The 22,761-nt window shown below is 35.8% G+C and overlaps 1 protein-coding gene across 4 annotated transcripts in view; it reads left to right on the top strand.

The window, feature by feature from the left end:
• Positions 1–22,761, top strand: part of GPM6A (glycoprotein M6A) — a 151,267-nt gene that overhangs the window by 51,877 nt on the left and 76,629 nt on the right. Inside the window, exon 1 of one of the 4 annotated variants that reach the window (XM_090138933.1) lies at positions 289–899. The exons of the other annotated variants lie outside the window; for them this stretch is intronic. Coding sequence (XP_089995059.1) covers positions 863–899 — 37 coding nt within the window. The 5' untranslated portion in view covers positions 289–862. Of the gene's footprint in view, positions 1–288; positions 900–22,761 lie in introns of those variants that run through there. 4 annotated transcript variants of the gene reach the window in all.

Below are 22,761 nucleotides of genomic sequence, written 5' to 3'. Positions count from 1 at the left end.
GATATAATGATTGTTTTAAAGCTCTGTGCTGCACCTGAGTTCCTGTTTATTGTGTCACTGATGGCAGAAAATGTATAGGGTGTGTATCATTTGCAGTGATTAATGTGATGTATTAAATTCTGCTTGTGTGTATGCATAAACATGCATGTGCATACATAGATGTTTGCTGTAAATTTTTTCTAGTATATTCTAAATGTGTGTATATTTGTTAGCTCCAAACAATACAGATACATGAGAAGGAGGGAAATGAAGACTTGTATTATTCTTAAATGTGCTGAGGGAGAGAGAAAGAGGGAGGGAGCAAGGGAGGGAGAGAGAGACAAGTAATACAGCATAAAGAACCCACAGGCATCTGGGCTTTCCCACTTCAGTAGCAAATAGGGGGAATTATGGGTTGGTGGTCTGCTGCACATTAAGAGGACACCCCTCTATCTGTTTTCAGTACAGCCTGTTTCCAATTTAAAACACAGATTTCAGTACAAACCTCAATTTTTTCTCTCCATTTTTATATGCAAAGTAAGGCTTATGAATTGGTGTCATTGCCATAAGGGCTCAGACCAAATTTCCCCCAAAAAATTCACAGGCTGTTCATTTGAATACCTGCTTACAGTGGTACACAATGGGCAGCTTTGAGAAGAAAAATTGATAATCTTCACGGAAGAGTAATTTGAATGAAATTACACTTGACAGCCTGTCTCCAAGCAAACAAGGAGAGTGAGGGAGCCTTGCTAAGCTCTGAGGACTTGCCTAAGCCTCTGCTGTTGGAGCTTCCCAGGGAAAAAAAAATCCACACTTTTTTCCTACATCTGACTGAAACCTTTGATTAATTCTCTGTAGCTGTTTCTAGTGAAGAAAGGTAGCCATGGAAGAGAATATGGAAGAGGGACAAACACAGAAAGGTACTGTGATAATTGCTTTCTGTTTGCAAAGAGATAATGATTTTGCAGTTCCTTATTTGCTTTAGCAGCATGCTGTAAGGCTAGTGAATGTCCTTATGCGGCAGATGGGAAAGATTTTTTTTCCTTTTTGTACTGCTTTCATTCATTTGTTTCTCTGCAGCAGCAATTACTATTAATATAGTGATTTTTGTATGATGTTTAATATTAAAGGGATCTAAACAGTGAATTTTACATTTATACTTAGAGTATTGCAAGCATTTAATTCAGGCTGCTTCCCAGACCAGCCTTTGTTAGCCTTCATTTATTTCATGTTTTCACGCTTGTCTAGCTGGGTCAAGGGAGCCGAGTGTGAACTATGAGAGAGCTACTCACACAGTATTTGAAGCTGGTTGCTGTTGGATATCTAACAATGTAGCCAGTATTTACACCTTGAATGAGAGTCCAGACTGAACAAAGACACGGGGATATATTTTGTATATATTCAGGAAGCCCTGATATCTTTCGGCATTTCTTTTTTCTGTGCTTTATGTTGAAGTAATCTTACTATTTGTAATGCTCAGATTTGGATCACGTTGAATTTTGTTTTGCATGTAGCAACTGAAATTGCTTTAGCAAGATGTACACAGCATGTTCTGAACATCTCTTTTTGAGGTTCCTGGATAAGTTGAAAATAAGCATGCTGACACTTAAAGATGCAACACAAGATGATTGCTGACTGTTTATTGATTTCTGAATCTCTGAAAAATGCAGTGTTTATGAAGTCCTTGCACTCATGTTATTCTGCACAAGTGACATTACAGCAGTGAGAGGATTCAAGGATTTTTTTTCATTTCACTGCAAGCACAAAGAATAATCCTAGGGAATATTAGCTATGTTAAATAACGTATACTCTGTATTTATTGCCATTTGTTGAGAAGGAATGAGAAACTCACCAGGTTTGTTAATGTAAATTGCCTGCAATGGCATATTTTTCTGAGTTGATGCCGTATTCTGTTTTCTGCTCCCTGATCAATCTGCTTGCTACATGTAAATGTCATGCTTTCTCATTGTAAGTGACCCATTTAGACTGAATACAGCTTTGGATTGTTTATGGTCCTTGTTTTGTCTAGAAACATAGTATATAAACATAAGAAGACTAAAGGAAGATATATGACCACCTTCTGTGTATATGTGTATTATTATATATTAAAAGGCTATTTAGCAGTTTCTTGAGTTAAATTTTATAATTTGCAAATGGCAGAAATAATGGGAAAGTACAAGGATTTTTTTCTGAATGTAAAATCAATACTTTCATTGCCTGGTCTGTGTTACTTACATTTAGAAATTAAAGACATCCTTTTTCTTAGAGCTAGAGTAAATTGAACTGTTTGGTCACTGAATCAAAATGCTTCATTGTTATTGCCTGAAGAAACTGTGAAATTCAAAATCCCCAAATCCTTACCAGAAAAAAAAAATCAGGGAAAGGTGAATCTGTATTTTTAAAAACACACATTGTTACTGATGAACTGTGTCCTCATTGTTCATATGGTAAGCAACTGAATGACCAACAGCCGCTCAAAATGGTGTGATTAATAGTCTGATTACAGCAGCTAACACTACTTATTCCCCCTCACCCTCTACCCATTTACAATGCAATATTTTTGGCCTTTTTTTCCTTTAGTGGTACCCAGCTGTCATTGTGGACAGTGACAAGAGAATGTTAAGAGCTGTTATATTAAGAACGTGAAGAGAATGTTATTTTTATTTTTTCCTGATTGGAAGAGGGGGGGAGCTGCTTAGTTGCTGTCACCATATTTGTTAACCTGTCATCTCAACTTGTTGTGTTCATGCTTTGGATTCTGATAACTTGAAAAACGTATTTGGAGTTTGAAGAAAACGTCTAGTTTAGGAGCAAAATGAAAAAAAAAAAATTTTTTTTGGAGTTCCTGAATGCAGATCTAGGAATTTTAGCAAAATACTTTGGAAGTAGGGAAGATCATGAAATGATGGATCTGGTTAAGGTTTGCCCTTTGTATTTGAAAGGTGTTGGCTATTATCCGTCTGACTGGATATTCCACTTTTATAATGCCTGTTTTTTGCTCTATTGAATGTTTTACTGATATCAACGATATAGTTCCAGTTAATCTGGACCAGTTCTTCTAATTATAGTGCTCCAGCAACTTCACCTGTAATATCTATGCTCTGATTTTCGTGTTTTTCTCCTGTTTCTTACAAAACCAATGGGAGTGTAAATTCTCACTGCTTACCAACTCCGGTGCTCTTTCCAGCAGTTGCTTTGAACCTCCCACTGAACAGCATTACGTCTTGCTAGCAGCCATGATGGAATTGGATAGGTTCATAGTGATGCATTTCATAAATATCATAATGATATCTCTAATAACAAGACTACCAAAACTGCAAGCCTCTTATTTCAGAGACTGTTATGCAATAAGTTACTGAGAAGTGCAAATGGAATTCCTACTGTAGAGATTCTTAATAATGACGTTCAGTCTTATGAAACCTCTGTGCATTCTAATGTTTAACGAGGCTTGTTTATGGCTTTAACTTGGAAAATTGTCAGAGGAGTATATCATACCTGGTTTCTGAAATTAATGCATTATTAGAAACTATACAGTTCAAATTAATGATTGGAGATCAGAAACTTAATATTTTCTTAATGTGTGATTTCTTTTTGGCATAATTATCCTTTTTCTATAAATGGAGCTAATGTTGTTGCGCAGTGGATTTCATTTGTGAAAATCTAAACCAAGAATAATTTGTTTACTCTTTTTCTTTTTTAAACTACTAGAAGAATTTTTTTCTATTATTGTTCAGTTGTCTTTGTTCACACTCTGTTACTTAATCTTGGAAGCCAGTGCAGGTTAGGCTGTATGTTTCAAACACATTTGCTATACAGTTGTTTGTAGCTGAACAAGAACTGAAGCTGTGCAGAAAACCTGGCTGGAGTGTCTACAAGTGAATACCTAAAATACGTTCTAAGAAATATCAGCTTGTTAACAATTTCTATAACAATGGCATTGTACTATATGTCCAGAAACTATAACTTTCTGTACCTTTGATTGTAAATTTGCAGTCTGGAAAAGCCAGGATAACTGAAGCCTGTGATTTAAGTGATTGACTTTTTTTTTTTAAATGATCAGCTGCACTTAGAAGCATAAGTTTTCTTGATGTCCGTAAGGATGCATGCTAATTGTGAAATCCTTATGCATAAATTAGCATGTGTGTTAGTGGTAGGTCTCAACTGCCAGTATTTGAAAGACAGTGACGTCAAAAGCTCCAGCTCCTGCAGCACAGGTCCTCTCTCTGTGAAAGCACTGAGATTGCAATGATGACTCCCCCTCTAATCATTCACCCTCATAAAAAAAAAAAAGCTTTCTAGAGGGCAAGCACTGTAAATTTTGTATTGCGTGAGACTTAGCAGAGTGGAGTTTCGAATACTTGACAACATACCCATTTCAAAAAAAAACCCCACCAAGCTATTCTGTACCACAGCAAGACATGTTTACACCATTTGAAAATATTTTTTTAATGGTGTAGTAGTTTGAATTCTATTCTCAAATAAGCTATTGTGAATGGGTAGAGCAATTGTTTGTGCAACAGCAAACACTGTGAATAACTGATTTTATTTTAGCTCTCTTGGCTATAGTATGCCTGACAAATATAGGTAAGGTTCCAGGGGTAGCAAAATAGATATATTTTGTGACAGGTAGTGGTTGAATACAAGAGTTAATGAGTTAGCACTTGGTTTGCATTAGTGATCCTGCAGTCTATTTACAAAAGTATAAAAAAGGAAGATTTATGCTGCCTAGGATGCTATCAGCAGTGAGCGCACAGACTCTGCTTCTTCAGACATGAGAGAGATTGAATTGCTTCCTTTTACTCTGGAAGTAGATAGTAGTCTAATATGGAGTAGATGAAACCGATCTTGATTTCATATTCAGAAATGAAATATCAGCTAGAATATTGCAAACATTGCTGGCAGTTTTTGCTTTCTTCTAAATCTTTTTCTTTACCACTAAAAGAGAATAATTGTCTCTAAATCTTGCTAGGAAATTTATTAAAATAAAAAGGAGCAAGTCATGCATATTTTTGCACTTTGATTTTCTTGGTGACACTACTTGTAAATGAAGAGTTAATTTATCTCCTTTACTTTAAATGCAAATAATAAGTGCGGGCCATGTTTGTATCTGTAGTTGGATTCTTCTTGAATTGTTAACACTTCAGCCCTCTAGGACCCCTGAATTATAATCAGTTTTCTGAGCAATTTGGAGACTTTAAGTTTGGCCTTATAATTAGGAAGTAGTGGAGTTTTGCCAGCTGATATTCTTCATTCTGAATCTGTATTTTTTCAATGCTTTCTTCTTAAAGCCTGATGTACACAGGTCTGTGTAAAATCTTACTTGAAAATTGGAGAGCCACTAGCAGAATAATTAATTTTCTTTCTTAATCAATGTTAAGTATGCAAGTAAACTTTAGTATCTGGCAAAGCCTCTCACTCTATTTCCTACTTAATATTTCTTTATTAATTTATCAAAGAAAAATCCTATAACATCATTCAATATGAATTTGAAATTAATTGTTCTAACACTAAATTATTCATATTTATGTAGTAAGAACAGACTAAATTACTTAAAATTCTTACTTTAGGATCTGTAATTTGAACATCTGTTATTATTCAATATATAATGCTTTTATTGAAATATGTAAATTTCATCTTTCTTGTTTATTTGATCTTTAACATTGAAAAGTCTGTCTTAAGAAACACTGTTTTCTACTATTGCAGGCTTAATGTCATACTAGTTATAGGCATGAAAAACCAGCTTCATTATGACCTATATAAATTCTTACAGGACAAAAAGTATTCTAGCTGCTCTAGGGCAGGATTCTCAGTTAAATGTGTGAGAATTGAAGTCTATATGGTAATTCTAACACTTGTGTCAACTTCATAAACTATTTTTGTAAAAAGATTTCATAAGCTATGTAAATATTTAGGAAATATATGTGAATATTTAGGAAAAAACACTGAATATATTACGAATGTTTATATCAATTATTTAAAAGTACATTATCAAAATAGTGCTATAAGATTTTTGTATGATTTGTGAAAGTAGAAGTTCATTTGGTAGGGAAAACTATTTTTTTCAGAATAGTTAGAAAAATCAACAATTATGACAAAAATCTGCAGATATGGTGAAAATAAATTCGATTCAATTTAGTGCTTAGGCTCTAAGAGGGACTTACACATCCGAAAACTTATTCTTAAGTATAACTATACATTATTTCTAAGTACCTTTGCTAGTGTACTTTTTACTATGTTTGATCTGCAACAGGTTAGAGAATGTGCTCTTTCTTGTTGATATTTTATATAGAATATGAAGTAAAAAAAAAAAAAAAAAGAAAGAAAAGAAAGAAGAAAAAAGAAAAGAAAAATAGTTCTGGTGGTTCTGCCACAGGTTGTAGACACTGGGTATAATTATACAACAATTATAAAGCACATAAACATCTGATTTGCATTTGAATCCAAACAGAAAAAAATCAATGGTGAATATGATCCTATATCAAATATTTTGCCAGTTAATTTTCAGTTTGACAATTATATATTACAAAATCTTCAGTCCACACCACTGAGATGCATAATTCCTGCTAATAGATCATCAGGTGACTGATTTCTGAGATGTGACAACACATTAATGTAGAGCTTGCTGGCACAAGTCCTTTGCTTATGGGGAAAAAGAAAACAGGTATAGGGACTTAATTTCATTGTTTAAAGAATGGTTAAGAATTCTTGCCATTTTCTTTTGCAGAATAATCAGAATCAGTATCAGAACAAAATGTATGGCATGAAACACTTTCCAGAGTGATTCAGAATTTTAAAACTGCTATAGAAAGAGAAAAATATTTGATTTAAAATAATGAAATATACAGTCAGACCTATAGAGGGTCAACCACCTCCTTGGAGAATCTGTTCCAGTGCCTAGCCACTCTTTCAGAGTGAAAACATTAATGGAAGTGTTTGCAATTTCTTTATGCACAAAATCTATGTTTTGAAGTTTCCAAATGGCTTCCAAATCTTTGTCTTCTGTCTTTCAAGGAAAAAATCTGTTTAGGTGTTAATATAATGATTAAAGGTTAAATAATCTTAAATTTAAAAACAAAACAACACATAGGGGTGCTTTGAGAAGAATAATACTAGACTGATGTTTAGTGGTGAGGTGCTGGTACAGGCTGCCCACGGTGGTGGAGTCACCATCCCTGAAGGTGTTTAGGAAACATCTAGATTTTATGCTGAGGGACATGGTTTAGTGGGAAAATATTGATAGTAGATGGATGGTTGAACTAGATGATCTTAGTTGTCTTTTTCAATCTTGGTGTTTCTGTGTTTCTGCTATGTTCTATACTATGTGAAATAAAACATTTGAAAAATGTTACACACAAAGCTACCATAAGAGTAAGTCCAGATTCCCTTTTTAAAACAGTGCACCAGTAATTTCTTTTCCCCTGAGGAAACATTCAACATGCTACATTCATGGTACCTACATATATGATAATATTGCAATTATGAGCAATATCTAAGTATTTCAAAGCTATGCTCAGGTAATTAAATGAGGGAGAGCAAGTTTGGTTTTACCTTAACTGAAAGCCATGAGTGATAGGAAAATTTTCATGCTCAGAAAAGGTGAGCATACATTTTCCTGTTACAGGGAAGTTCTTCCAGTTGACCCATTGGCCTAGTTTCCATGGTGAGGGAAGCTGTATGCTGCCTAGGAAGGTGATGTAGCCAGTCTTTGAAAGTTCTCTAGCCTAGTGACGCCATCTTCTACTAGTGAATCAGCTTAGCTTTGTTTTTTGTGTGCATGTGTGAATTCATTAAAACTTGCCACACCCTGTTTTCCCACCAAATCATCTTACTGTTATGCTATATGCAATACTAAGCAGCTAGCATAATTTTGGACCAATTTAAAAGCCTTTGGAAATCTACCATGGGAAGAGCTTGTGGTATCTTTCTATAGTTTTCAAGTGAGCTAGCTGAAATGTGTTTGGTCATAGCTAAGAATACAGGAAAGAAAAATGATTTGCTTCCCATCTCCTCTACCCTTGTACAAATCTTATCTCAAACAACTCTTCACTTTAAAACTCTTTTTTTTTATGAAGTGCAGGTTACCAACAGTACCTTGGATGCTTTGGTTTGCCTTAATAATTAAAAGCTAGAATCTGCACACTGAAGTTGATAGTTGTTTGTAATAGTTATACTGTTCCTGTTCTGTCAGTAAATAAGCCCCAACTCTTTAAGGCTATTCTTTAACATTTAATTCACACTAGTAAGCATCTAGGGTCTTAGGTGTTTTAATTTAATTTCTTATAAAAAATAAAAAGTTCAGGATCTAGATATGATGGTATATAAAGCACCAAAGGAACTTGCGTCTCTGTTAGCTTGTAGAAGTATGCCACAGAGGCTGATACGTTATAAAATCTGATGTTTCAGATTTTACCTGGTTGTAATCTTTGTCTTTTAGCAAAAATTAGGTCACAAGTTTTTAACCTATTAATCCTTGAGAATATGATGCGAAAATCACAAAATCACCAAGGTTGGAGAAGACCTCCAAGATCATCCAATCCAACCATCCACGTATCACCAATAGTTCTCACTAAACCATATCCCTCAACACAATGTTGTCCAAATGTTCCTTGAACACCTCCAGTGTCAGTGACTCCATATATATATGCTTCCAATGTAAGGAATACCTTGAATTTTATGGCACTGTAGGTATGCCGCCAAAGACATCTACATAGTCTACTGACGGAGCCCTTCCTAAATGTTTTTTACATGCTGTTGTGGTTCTGATAATGTCTTGGTTATACTGACTGGAACTGTACACTTTGCATGAGACTTTCCCGTCAGATAAGGGGAATTAACTACACAGTTACAGTGATATCAAACATAGTACCTACCCTTCATTATAAATATGAGAGACATTTATTAGAGATGCAGAGGAACATTCACTCTAGCAGCAGGCAATACTTACGATCTTACTTGAGAGAGTTTTTATCTGTCACGCAACTAACTGTTAAGTTGTTCACTGAAGTATTGCATTGCCTGTTGGTGAGCGGCAATGAACATTAACTGGCAAATTAATCTCTTCATTTTGCTTGTTAAATGTAATATTGCATCCTTGCATCATATATATGAAGTGATTAATACTGAGCAACTTCTTGCTTGGTACTGACCTGCTTGTTCTTTGATGTCCATAGTCAAAATTGTTTACTATTCTGTTTTTCGGTGTAACTTATTTACCATGGCTCATGGGGCAGCCTGAAGGTTGGGCCTGGTCTCTGGGGTGCTTATATCTAATATGCTCCCTATTTATGGGGAGACAGATCAACAGATCAGAAGATGCTGCTCACGTTCTGAGCAGACAAATGCATCTGAGCCCTACCTGTGTGCAGTGTCAGGGCAGATAGCTGCTGTAAAAGAAGATGGGATGCAGTAGCTGCTCCTATGCATAGTGAAACCAATTCAACTCTCTGGTTGTTGAATTGGTCAACTGTGGAATAACCTTAACTGAGCAGACTTTTTATTTTTATTGATAATGATATTAATAAATAAGTACCTTTTTGAATCCTGCATGTGGCACAGAGGAACTGAAAACTTTAATGTAGTAGCGTTTAAAATGAAGACTGTAGCAACAAGCAAGTACTTTAGGAGGATAAAATAGTAAATAGCAACTTGATACGCATTGCTGAGGGTGAAAGCAAATGTTTGAAACTGCCTTGAGATGGCTGGCCACTGTGTTGCTCATAAAGATATATTCCATCATTTTATTGAATGCTCTTATTTTTTTTAAACACAGTAGGTTTAGCCTAGTGCTTCCCTCTTAATGTGGTTTGCTTTTGTCCATGCATTGATAAAAACACAATTATACAGAAAGGGAATCTTACATTTCTAACTCAGTGACATAAATAGCGACTTTTCCAAGAAACTAAGTATGGTAATACATTTCCTATTTGTTGTGATGCTTCAATATGCGTCTTTAGATACTTTCTCAACCTTTTAATTTCTCATTGAGAGACTGATAGCTACCTGAAATCAACCAGTTAATCTGATCTTACTTATATTCTTGGTGAATTATAAGCAAGCATATCCATGCTTCTCTCCCACCTTGGTTTTCTCTTAGTAGGTTGTAATTCTTTATTTAAAAAAAAAAAAAACCCTGTAGATTCTCTTTTTAGTTCTCATGCTATTCAAAAGCATTTTATTACCATGCAGCCTAAGTAGATTGCTGTACTAGACTGGAACAGGGAACAATCTGCTGTTTTCTATGTGTTCCTACATAACTAGTTTGAGATCTGATTCTCTTTGAGCCATAAGATATTTCATCAATTTAGTTTTGTTGCTGCAGAATACTTCCCCTTTGCTGGAAGATCAATTGTCCAAGTAAGTATTAAGGATCACTTTCATTCACACTAGCTACCACTTGTAAAAATGAGTAGTATCTGCTTGTAAATTCATACATTGCCATTGATGTTAGTGTAACATAATACAACTGACGTACTAGACCTGTATAACTTTGGTGTTTTGAAAATCAGTAACCAGGGCTCTGATCATGAGAAGATTTGCATGCATGTTTTTGCTGTCATGCACTGTTAGTAATCCTATAGGTTTTAATCAGATTAATCAGATTATTAATTTTGTGCAAATGCTTCATTTTTGCATGTCTTGAAGATTAGAACCTAACATTGCAATAAAGTAATTTACTGTCAGGTTTTGGGCTGGGAATCTGTGAGACAACATGGTGATGCAATTAAATGGAATCTGAGTGGAGACTGGAAGGAAGGTTTAATGGAGTCTGAGATTTTTTTGTTTGCATGATATCACAGCAAATTAATACGTTCCTGTCTACAGGAGGGTCTGTTTTCAAGAAACACTGCTTTTTTTTTTCTTGGCTGCTTTGATTTTTTTTTTTTTGAGTTTTGGTGGGGTAAACTGGACCTTGTAGTAGCAGTACTGAAATATATTGCTGGTGTGTTTTGTTCACACGCTTAAGTGATGCTGATCATCAAATTTACCATGCAGAAGGAATTTTTCTCCAAGGCGGACTGTGAGTGACCTTCTTTTTACCTTTCTTCCATAACATGAGTATGGTATGCTTTCTAAGATTATCTGAGAGTTTAATTTCTTAAGTCCTGCTGCTAGTGCAAGGACATACAATATTGGTATTATCCTACTTGTTATCATCCTATAATGAATTATAGGTGAGATTTTTAGATTTTTACTGCAGTTCTGATGGAGAGTGCTGATTAGTTACCTGTTTTTTGTTGCAAAGAGTAGTGGAGATCTTTAATTAAAGCATTCTGATTGAGTGTCTATTACATGGTTGTCTATGATTACTGGACTTCGATAGTGTCTGAGTGAATGCAGAAAATGGATACTTGTTTTCGAGTTTTTTTCTTGCCATACTAAGCTGTACTATTAATAAAGGATACAATATTCAGCCATTTTTAGAGTTAGCAGGAATAACTTCCAGTTTTATAACACTGTTCAGATGCACAGAAAATTAATCAAAAAATATGCTTCTAACTGTGGCTAAACTATGAATTTACTAAAATATGTATGCTGCAATCGCACCCATACCATATGGTGCAAAGGCCAGAAAATAAAAGCAAATTGTTCAACAGCATATGGAGGCTATAATTTGTCAAAGATGCAATCTTTCAAAATTATTCTAGTTTTATGAACAGCGTTCACTTGTGAAAACACTGGAGTAATTATAACCTAGTGGTGATTTAGGCCTTTCAGGTCAGCTGTGTTAATGCTATTGGTTCAGACAATATATGTCTTTTGCCCAACCCATCTGCCACAGTCATTAAATATTTAAGACATGGGGGAACCTATTATGTACATTTGGGGCCCTTTATCAGCTTTGTGTATGTGTTTGCACATGGGAGACTTTTGCTGTTAATTTTTTTCATTGTTCTGGTCTGTTATATATGACCCATACTGTCTGCATTGCCTCTGCTTGCAGCAGATATACCTGTCACATCCCATGTGAGATGAAAACATTTTATTATGTATTTATTGGCAACCGTACTACTTTAGAATCCATCTCAAGCATCTCTAGATTTCCTGAATGTTACTGGAATATGGAGATTTGAAGACTTTAAAGTACCTGCAGCTATCTCTTGACATATTTTGTGAGTTTTATCCACACACAGCATGGTGAAATATCCCATTCTTTCCTGTTAAAAACTGTTATGTCTGTATTTGTGGAGTTGTCTTCTAATGCACAGTTACTCCTATTTGTCTTCCTTGATTTATTTCTTATGTAGGTTTGTTTTTATAATCTTTTAACATAGGCTCAGTTAGATTTGGTGTAGATGCTGCAGTTGCTAAATCTTGTGGTGTTCTCTGGCATCTCAACTTTCTCTTTTGGTTGTTCTTGCCCTCATAATTCCTGGTCTTTTTGGAGAGCCTGCAAGCTTGGTAGTTCAAGCTGACAAAACAGACCTTCTGCTATGAGAGCTTTGAAAGTATTGCCACTCAGGAATGCCTGATCAGTAATAATTCCTGTAATAATTCAGTGTTGCTACAGAATGCCGTTGTTTATTCCTGAAGAGAATTTTACTAGGATTTTGTAGTTCTACCAGGACAATGAGTTATATAGGGGCCCAGATGTTAACAAGCGTTATAAAAGCAGCAGTCACTAAACTAAAACATTGCAGTCATCTTTATTGTCCACACTCTGTCCTTCAGAAATGTGAATAGTAGTAATTTGGTTAGAACTATTAGGGGGTAAACATTCTGTGGATCTTTTTCAGGTAGGCATGGTCATGAATTCTGTAGTAAATTCAGGTAGTATAAAGAAAAAGAATGCTTGCATGGGGTGAATGTAAAGAAACTTACTCTTTTCAAGTGGGAAAGTATGTTAGAAACCTTCATGTAAAATTGTTCATTATTGTCAGAATATTAAAAAAAAACCTTACTATCTTTTTCATTTTAATAACATAAAAAAGGTCAATTATTTTCATTAGCTTTACTCAATTACTTTACTTTTTTATTCTTTGTCCGTTATGACTAGCTTTCTGAAATTGTTTTTCCTTTCTTAACAAAAAATGAGGAAACACTATTCTGTTTTGAGTGCTTTTATGGATAGAGCAGCAGTTGCTCTGTCAGTGTTTATTTTAGTCTCTGAATTAATTTTCTTGGTTGCTAGGCAATTCTACTTCATAGTTTTAATGGAGATGACTAATTCAGGGTGCTCTCATTCCAGAATCTGCATTTTTTTTTTTTGAAACTAGATTTCTGATATAATGCTTGACAAATACTCTTATCAATGCATGGTTCTAGGATTATAGCTGTTAAATGCCTCTATTTATAATTAATAAAATATTCATGTTGATTGTTTGGCCCTGTATTCCTTGTCCATTCCAACAAAACCACTGTAAATCCAAGGTATTCAAAAAAGGCAGAACTGGGCTTTTATATGTATGTAGAGGGGGTTGTGTAGTATGCGTTTAAAGCTGGTACCAGCTGGGCCTTCTTACCTTTACAATGGCAGTGGTATAATAAAATGTGCATGTCTTGGTTACCTAGCTTGCAGATCAAATCAACAAATTTTGCTTATTCAATAGTGCAGGGAAATTAAAAGAGAAAAAAAAAAAAAGGTATGAATATTCAAAATATCGATAACCATATTGCTAAATGAAAATTCTTAAAGGAGTGCAGTTCTGGAGCTATTTTTCATACTGGGACATACAGTTAATGAGGACAGTTTGTTTAATGCTTTTTGATATATCCTTTTTGAAGGACAAATATAGGGGAAAAATAACTTTATTTCACAGAACACTCAGTATTGGGATAAAGCAGAAATATAGGCTTTGTTTATTTTCTTGCTATAATCTGTATTTTCATTTCTTATGATCTCTCTGCTAGTAAAACATGTTCTTTTGGCTTACCTCCATTCTATTTTTATGTTCCTGTGTGAGTGAACTGCCCAGCTTACAAATGAATGCAATTGACCCCACTTCCTTGTTAGGAGAGCATGCTGTGTGGGCCTAGAATGCCAATGACATCTTTTAGGCTCTGTGTACCCAGTGTTGGTTTGAGGTTTGGCAGCTAAGTTTCTTTACCCTTACAGCATCATTCTGGCTGCTTAATTGTTTTTTGTTTTCATTTTTCTTAATTTATAATAAGCCCATTTTCTGAATTGCGGCAACCTTTTTGGCACAGTTAGTGTACTGAGGACTACAGCTGATGTGCTTTATCTAAATGATTTGTTGCTATGAAAAAGTCTAACTTTTGTTCAGCTCAAAAAAATCTGTTATCAAGACAGAAGGCTGCAGATGTGTATATTAATGATTTTGCTTTAAGTATACAATCTTTGTCTTACTATTAATGCAACTAAACTCTGGCAAAATTTCCCAATTGCTGTCTTACATCTTGAATTGGAGCTGAGGTCGGTGTTATATAGCACAGAATTGTTACTTTAGAGTTCTCTTAATGGGATTTGAGGAAAGGAAAAAAAAAAAACAATCTTTCAAAAGAAATCACACAATTATAAGGGTTTTCAAGACTTTTGAAAGTCTTGAAAGCCAAATAAATCACACCTCATTGAGCTTTTATGCCTCATAGCTGAGTGAGAGAACATTGTTGTACTTGCTGTACATAAGGTAGTAAGGTGGGTAGATAAAGCGGAATGTTTGCAATTGTAATTATAGCATACAATGAAATAAGTTGGATTATTTATGTTCAACATGTATTAGATTCTTGGAGACCTAACTTTTATTTAGGTGAGAGATAGAATGTGGAGCTAAAACAATACTGAGATGACAGTTCCGAGTTTTGAAACCTGTTATGAATTTCCTGCGGAGGCATTAAAATGGGTGAAAGTGAGCTTGTATGCAGATTACGTACATTTTTTAACAAACAGGCTATATACTTTGTATGATGGAATAATTGCTGGATAAACTTATTCTAAAAACAACGGTTCCACTGCAGGAGCTTTTGCAAAATATCCGCAATTGCATTTTTACACATAACATTAAAAAAAATCAAAATAAAAATCCCATAGAGGACCTTCTACCAGGTAATTCCAGTAGTATGCAGATTCAGTAGGTAAAAAAATTGGACCTTCATCCAAAGTGAGTTTTCAGTAGGAGTAAACTATTAAAAATGGGAAAACATCAAGCTACAATTTTCATGGTGCTTGATAATACTTGTGAACGAAATTATAGTAAGGGAATCAAACTTTTGTTATTGGATTAACAAGTAAGCTATCAAGCAGTAATTTAAAATTAACGTTTCAGAGATGATGTTTTCAGAAAATTGTTACTGTATCCTTAATATTCTGGATCAAGGTATGATATATATGAAATTATTTACCTTCTGCACTTTAGTTTTAGTATTTATATTTATATAGTCTTATTTTAGCTATGATCTGTAGATGCTACAGGAAAATAAAGAATTCAAGGGAATACTTACTCATTTGTTGAAGTGCTTTCAGCCATCAAGTAGTGCTTTCTGCTATTAAAGGTGAAATAAAGTTTAATTTGGGTATGCCCCACTTTAGAGTCTTTAATTTTAGAATCTTTTATGTAAAGGAAAATTGGTAAAGGAGTTGAAGTTGTCATGGTTATGGCAAATGTGGTGTTATAATTAAGAGTGACAGACCTTTGATTTTTAGCAGTAACAATCTAAGGAAGAATGGTATGATGTACATATGGTAGATGTCTGCTCAGTATGTCAAAGGAAGGAACAGTAAATTCAGTCTGTTTCAGTAGAACTCGATGTCTTAGTGATAATAAACATGTAATATGGAAAGTCTAGGACAAATATTATTATACTAGGGATTAATTTGAATTTGTACTCATTTCATAGAACTGATGCCTGACAGTGACTAACTGGCTTATGTTTGCTTGTTTGTTTAAAAAAACACTTTCTTCAGAATAATTTTTTAGGAAGATGATCACAGTATTTTTATACAACAAGGTTTTTGATAGAATGTAACCCTAAATATAGAGAACTTCAGACTGAAATAAGGCTACCGAACTCTTATTAGAAATATCCTTGAAAGACTGTTTTTGTATTCAAAGGAAGCAGATAAATCCACTTAGTGTACTGCCCGCACAGGAAGAGATGCTGAGCATCTTCGCTGGTTGTTTCCGTTCTAAATTACTCTTACTGAAGTCATGAGATAAAGCTGGCAGTTGCATTTCAGACATCATGATATCAAAGGAAAAATTCTTAAATTTACATATTTGTCATATTCCATCAGTAGGATGTGTTACCTGGAGGTTTTGACAATGCTGTTGATATACATATGCCCTACTCTCATTTTTCATTTGCATGCTTCCAAATAGCTTGAAATGCTGTTTTTGTTTTGTTGTGATATATAAGGGTAAGCCTTCAGGGTTTTGTATTTCAGTTTAGTTTTAGAGTCAAAGCACATGATGGACCTAGCCTTTGCAGCTAACATGCTGAATAACAATGGCAAACAATTCCATCTTCCTTGGGGTCCGACTGCCTACAAAAAACATGACAGAATACAGTGTCAAACAATTATCCACCTTCTGACATATATATATAAAAGAGGAAGGATTTATTCAGAGAGAGCAGACAGAATAAAGGGCATGAAGGTCTCTGAAATAGGGCTCTCTAGTAAGAGGCTTGAGGAAAAGAGTATGGAATTAGATGTTCAACATCTAACCAAGAATTTTAAGAGCAGAAACTCACTAGAGAGTAATAATGATAATGCTAAGAAGTCAGTCCAATAAATCACCAATCTGTCACATCTGTGGTGAAATACGGCTTCCCACAGTCTGGTTTTGTCATGAATCTGTATTTTTTAATGCTTATAACAGCATTCTATTTTAACAAATAAAAACAGTTTTTTAAAAATGCATATTTTATAAAGAAAAAATCAAATAATGCTTTATTTCTGATGCTACTGATTAGCTGTCTTTGAGTGTCACAGGAAAGTGATTTCTCCAGCTTTCCACAGAAGGTGATAGATTCCCTCTTCCTGCTGTTTCATGTGACTGCAGATTTTCTTTGTAATTTTTCTTAGTCCAAAAGCATTCATTTCCTTGAATGATAGGGAAGGATTTAGGCAACAAACAAAAAGAAACAAGCAAAGCTGAAAAGAAGAATTTTTATTATAATCCATTATCAAAATTTTGACTAGTCATAATATATCAGTGCACTTGTCACCGCTCATAGTGATTATCTGAAAGTTGATCCAATCACTTTCAGGGTGATCTCTTTGAATTAGTATCCTGGTGACAGTAGAAGGATCGAGCCTGTTTAAATCTTGCACATCACCAGAAAATGTGAAGAAATTGACTGAAAGACAGATTACCAAAAGCAAGGAAGCAAAAGGCCTTATTGTTGTGGATTTGGAATGGTTCTTTGCTCACACTAGAACCACAAGGTATTAGGCCATGCTAGATGACTTTAAGCAATGAAGTGATATTCATCAACTGTTTGTAATGTGTCACATACAATATGAATATGAATACTAATAATTCTGGGGAAAATTTGCAAGACTTTGCCTGCAAAAAAAAAAGAGCTCCACAAAACTAGCTTTTTTTCTTAAAAATACTTTTTTGCCATGTATTCAAAATCTTCAAATATAGAGATAGCATGAACATCTGTCAAGACTCCCAAGAAGTGTTTGAGTATGCATTAATTACAATGAATTTTAAATGTTAGTATCCTGAAATGCTGTACGACTAAGTGTTTGATTATGATAGAAATTTGAAGTGGAGGGTGATGGGAGTGGGAGAGGAAAAAGCAAAGTGGAGATGTCCTATTCCCAAGTGTGTGTGTATATAGTTGTTTATTTTCCCTCAGTATTAATTTTCCTACTTGTATTAATTTGTTACAAAGTTATGGAATTGCAACTAGCAATTCAAAGTATTTAGAAAAATATGACTTTCAAAATTCTATCTAATCTTATGGTAATTCCTTGGGCATGCTGGAAGTTATATATTTTAATTTTTTTCTGTATGTAAGTAGTGCATTCTTTATATCATGACAGAAACCTGTTATTTGTCTACATGTAAACACTGCTGTTCCTAAGAGATAGATATATTGCTGACAGAGTCTGTAAACATACAGTAGATTAATTTACTCATAAAAGCATTATTGCTTTTTATGACTCCTGAACAGAGGCAGATGAAGAAGCAAAAGGTGTCATGGCAATTTTATCATTCATTCTTCTTCTGTCTTCCAATCAATGATTTCTGTGATATGTTTTCATGAAATAATTTTTTTTTTTTTTTGCTGTAACAGAGCCAGGCAAAGATCCTGTCCTTCTTCCTACCCCCTCAATTTCCTCAGAAGGTTTATAAAAAGCTAAGGTCCCCATCCATAAAAGTTTTCACAGGGCTCTGATACAGGTGTAGTGTAGATGTGGTTGTATCTTTTCATTTCTGCTCTCTGAAGGCAGGTGCTTTCCAGAAAGCTGTAGCTTTGTTCACTTTGCTGGAAAGCGAGATTAAAGATGGGTTCTTTAGGACTGAATCACCATGGGTTGATTAGCTGAAGCTCCTAATGAATGGTCTGGAGATCAGAGAGTAAGAAGCTGATGGGGATGCAAAGAGAGAAGGATAGAAAATGAGGGTTGTGTGTGGTGAGAGGCAACAAGGATTAATATTTAACTGGGAGACCAAATGAAAAGAAGCCACTATTCAAAATAGAAAGTGTAGTTGCTAATATATCTGGTAAATTTTTCTCATCTGCCATGAGAGGAATAGAAGACAAAGTTCTCTTCGTGTCGTGTCTAACTTTGAATGGTTTGGTATTTCTCCATTTTGAGACCTTGTTAATTTCTATTAATGTGGTGACATTGTGGCTTATTAGATTAAGATAGTACTTAATAGTAAAAGATTGGGAGTAAGCAAAACCAGTCTTTTCTGAGGCTGTTTAGCTTTCAGACATAGGCCTAGATAAAAAATGGTATTTTTTATGTTTTTCATGCACTGAATCCTATTTCTTTGTTATTCTGACAGACTTCAAACTTTGTCAGAGATCATGTTGATGTTCCATTTTACTTCACACTAAGCTTGTTGCTATTTCTGAACAATTTTAAGTAACGTACAGGAGCCTGTAAATAATGGTGCTGGATCTGATCTTGTTCAAATATACATCAACAATTTGGATGAAAGGATAGAGCCACCCTTAGCAAGTTTGCTGAAGATATGAATTTGGGAGGAGTAGATGGCACACTGGAAGGCTGTGCTGCCATTTGGTGAGAACTGGATGGATTGGTGAGCTGGGCAGAGAGGAACCAGCTGAAGATCATTAAGAGCAAGTGTAGTCATGCATCTGGGAGAAATAATAACGTGTTCCACACAGGTGAGGACCTGAGTGTCCTGGTGGATACTCTTATCCACCAGGCCATGAACCAGCAGTGTGCCCTTTTGGCCAGGATGGCTAGTGGGGTGCATTAGAGCATGGCTGGCAGGTTGAGGGGGATGGTCCTCCCCATCTATACTGCTCTGGTGAGGCCACATCTGGAATGCTGTGTCCAGTTTTGGGCTTCCCAGTTCAAAAAATAGTGATCTCCTGGAAATAATCCAGAAGAGAGTAACAAAGATGATTAAGGGCGTATCTCCTGCATGAGAGAAGGCTGAGAGGCCTGGGACTATTCAGTCTAGAGAGGAATAGGCTGAGAAGGGAATCTCGTAACCATTTATAAATATCTCAAGTGTGGGAGTCAAGTCAGTGGGGGCAGACTTTTCAGTGGAGTGCAGCAGTAGAGCAAGTGGCAATGGGCAGAAACTGGAACACGAGAAGTTGCATACTATTGCAAGGAGGAACTTCTTTACTATCTGAGTGACAGAGTACTGGAACAAGCTGCCCGGAGAGGTTGTAGAGTGTCCTTCTTTGAAGATATTCAAGAACAGTCTGGATACCTACTTATGCAAAGTGCTGTAGGGAACCTGCATTAGCAGTGGGGTTGGACTCTATGATCTCTAGAGATGCTTCCAACTCCTACAACTTTGTGAATCTGTGATTCTGTGTTTATTTATTATTATATAGATAGAACTAGCTGTGCTGTAACAACTCTATAACTGTTTATCAGTAGAACTATACTGCTGTTGCCAGAAAAGCAGTGCATACAAAGTTGTGCAGGACAATTTGGGTTTTCTCAGTTCTGCAGTACAAAGTCCAATAAATGATAATGAGTGCAGCCTCAGGAAAACATATTTATATTGAGGAAACTGCACTCTGTAGAGTACCTGCCTTTCTTTTGAAGCAAGCATTAGTCCATCATATTTGGTCTTCTGATATTGTAATTCAGAAACAAGGCTTCCTGTACAAGCAGCATGGGTGAAGCAGAGTTGAATGTTGGTATTGAATGCTGGTATTCCTTGCCAAGTGAAATTAGGAGCGAGGAAAATGGAAAGTGACTGCAGCTTTCCCATGCTGCACTGTTCAGTGGAGCCAAAGTCTGGGGGTGAGCTAATCTGAAAGAAAGAAATGATTGCCATTATTAATTACCACTGGAGAGAATGGAAACAACAGCATGAATAGGAGTTTCATTGTGAAGCTTTGAGCAGCTATGTAGTACACAAGGTAACTGATGCCTGGAGTTTTATGGCATGTCTGCTTAAGCTTACAAAATTTCTAGGTTCTGCGTCATAGGGATTAAATGTGAAGACCAGTCTTAATGTCATAAATATAGAAAACATACTGAAAATATGAAGTGGATGCATTGTGAGGGGTCAGGAATAAGAAAATGAAGGAAAACAAGCAATCTTATCTTTAAAGTAAAAAAAAATTAAGTGTTCAGCATCCAATTTGGGGACCCGGTATATGGGGCCCAATTTTCCTGCCTTTGTAGTTTAAGGAAAATAATGTAGTCTTAAAGATAATTAGTTCACAACAGCAAAGCCTGTGAGCCCACAGTAGCTGCTGCTTGAGTGAGAGCTGTCCTTCAGTTATTCCTTTCACTGAGTCATGGACTTTTGTTTGTGAAGTAGGTAATAACAGGGCTGCTTAGAGTCAGAGCTCTGACTGTGTGTCTAGGAGAGTTGTAAAATGCAGTCTGTAGATAGATACTAGGTACACAAAATTAGGTCACTATATCAGTTCAGTGAAGCCCCTCAGTGCTTGCAGGAGCCCTGTGTTTGACAGATCAGATACTGCCTGCGTTGGATGGTGTTAACATGATTGAGAGGGAACTGCTGGAGTTTCCAGTGGCTGCCAGATACTGTGTATAGATGGGATAGGAGTGTTCAGTTCCAAAGGGAGGCATTAAGCTGGGAGAGTCTCTTTTATTCTGTATCTACAGTGTGATATGATAACTGCATGATACTTTACTTCTGCTATTTGCTATCAAAATTAAAAGGGAGCCAGAATCGCTCTTAACCTGGAAGGTTGTGCTGAATCTGTGCAAAGTGTCGGGTAGTGCTGGCACCATGGCTTTAGCAACAGAGGAAGCGTTGTGGACTTCAGCATTTCCCCCAGGCAACAACAAAAGTGAGACAGAAAATGCTGACTGCTGCTAGTTGGAGAGTTCCCATGAACTCTTGGCCCTATATTACTAGTTACCTTGCTGTGATGCATAGGATGCACATTAATTTTTACAAAAATGTTGCTTTGCTTTGAGCAGTAACTCTCAAATATAGTCCAATGATAAAACTGTTTTTTGGAGATACTTTCCAAAAGCTGAGTGCAGCATGTGTAATCAGTCATAAGGTGTTTCTCTAGAACAAAAGAATGAATTATCTCATTTTTACTGCCCTCAGCCTTTGGCTTTGGGAAATACAACACAGTGTCAGGAAGTATTTGTTATTGGTGAATGTATCTTGCTGCTGTTTCTCATGGAGGTAGGAGACATTGGACTGAGGTCTGCTGGGAGTTTTCTCTGTGCTGTTAAATAGGAAGAAGGACCAGAATTGCATAGGGGTCAGGAAAATGTTTCCTAGCAGTATAGCAGATGGTAGTCTGGTTCTCCTTTAGAAGTAGCTTGAAGCAGGGACAAAGCTGCAGTAGTACTTAATTCTTCTCCCAAGCGTTCCTTTAGGTGATGATGCCAAGTAAAATTTGTGAAGCTTGGTTACCACAGAGGCAAAATAAATAACAACCCCAAATTGTTCTCTGATTCTCCATTAGAGATATGCTAAGGAGAAACCAAAGGTACCTGCTTTTAGACAGTGGCAGAGGAAAAGCATATGATCTTGAGGGAAAAAAGAAGTGGAAGCTTAACTTGTCCTGTAGCCAAGGACAACAGATAGGGCTGAATTGGAAATCATGATGACTTTTTAATTAACATTCGATATTCCATCCTTACCAGAGCTTTGAATGTGATGCAGCTGGTTCAGGATAATTCTTCCAATGTCCTGTTTTACAGAGATGCAGGAGAAACAGTGCTGTGCCACAACAGACACAGACTGGAATCTTGACAGCATTTCTTGCACAGAGACAGCGAGAATGCTGAGTGTGTATGTGTACCCCACAGATTTCATGCCCCATTTCTGAGGAGCTTCTTAGGAACACTTCAGAGAGCACATCTCTGATACAAAATCTGTCCTCTTGATATTTTCAAGTCCCTTCTGTAAAGCTTAGAGGAGATCCTAAGTTGTCCAACGAAGGGCTTGCTAGGTTTCTCACCCCTAAGGCAAATTAATATAATTTCACTCTTTGGAAAAGCAGGAGGGTTTTTTGCCTGAAACTTTAAAGACTTCAGCCTAGAGGGATATCTTACGCAAACAGTTTCATCTCTAAGAATTAGTTTAAAAAAAATGAGGAAATAAACCCAGTGTTTTTACCATGGAAAATACTGGCATAATGACAGAATTCTGAGAGAAAATCAGTGTAAAAATGAGAGGAGAAGAATGGAAATGAACACAGGTGTGT

This window comes from Phasianus colchicus, chromosome 4 (genome assembly GCF_987193195.1).
Source record: "Phasianus colchicus chromosome 4, bPhaCol1.hap1.1, whole genome shotgun sequence".
NCBI classification, from domain to species: Eukaryota; Metazoa; Chordata; class Aves; order Galliformes; family Phasianidae; genus Phasianus; species Phasianus colchicus.
Note: the sequence above shows the minus strand (reverse complement) of the source record. Positions and strands in the feature narration are given on the sequence as shown.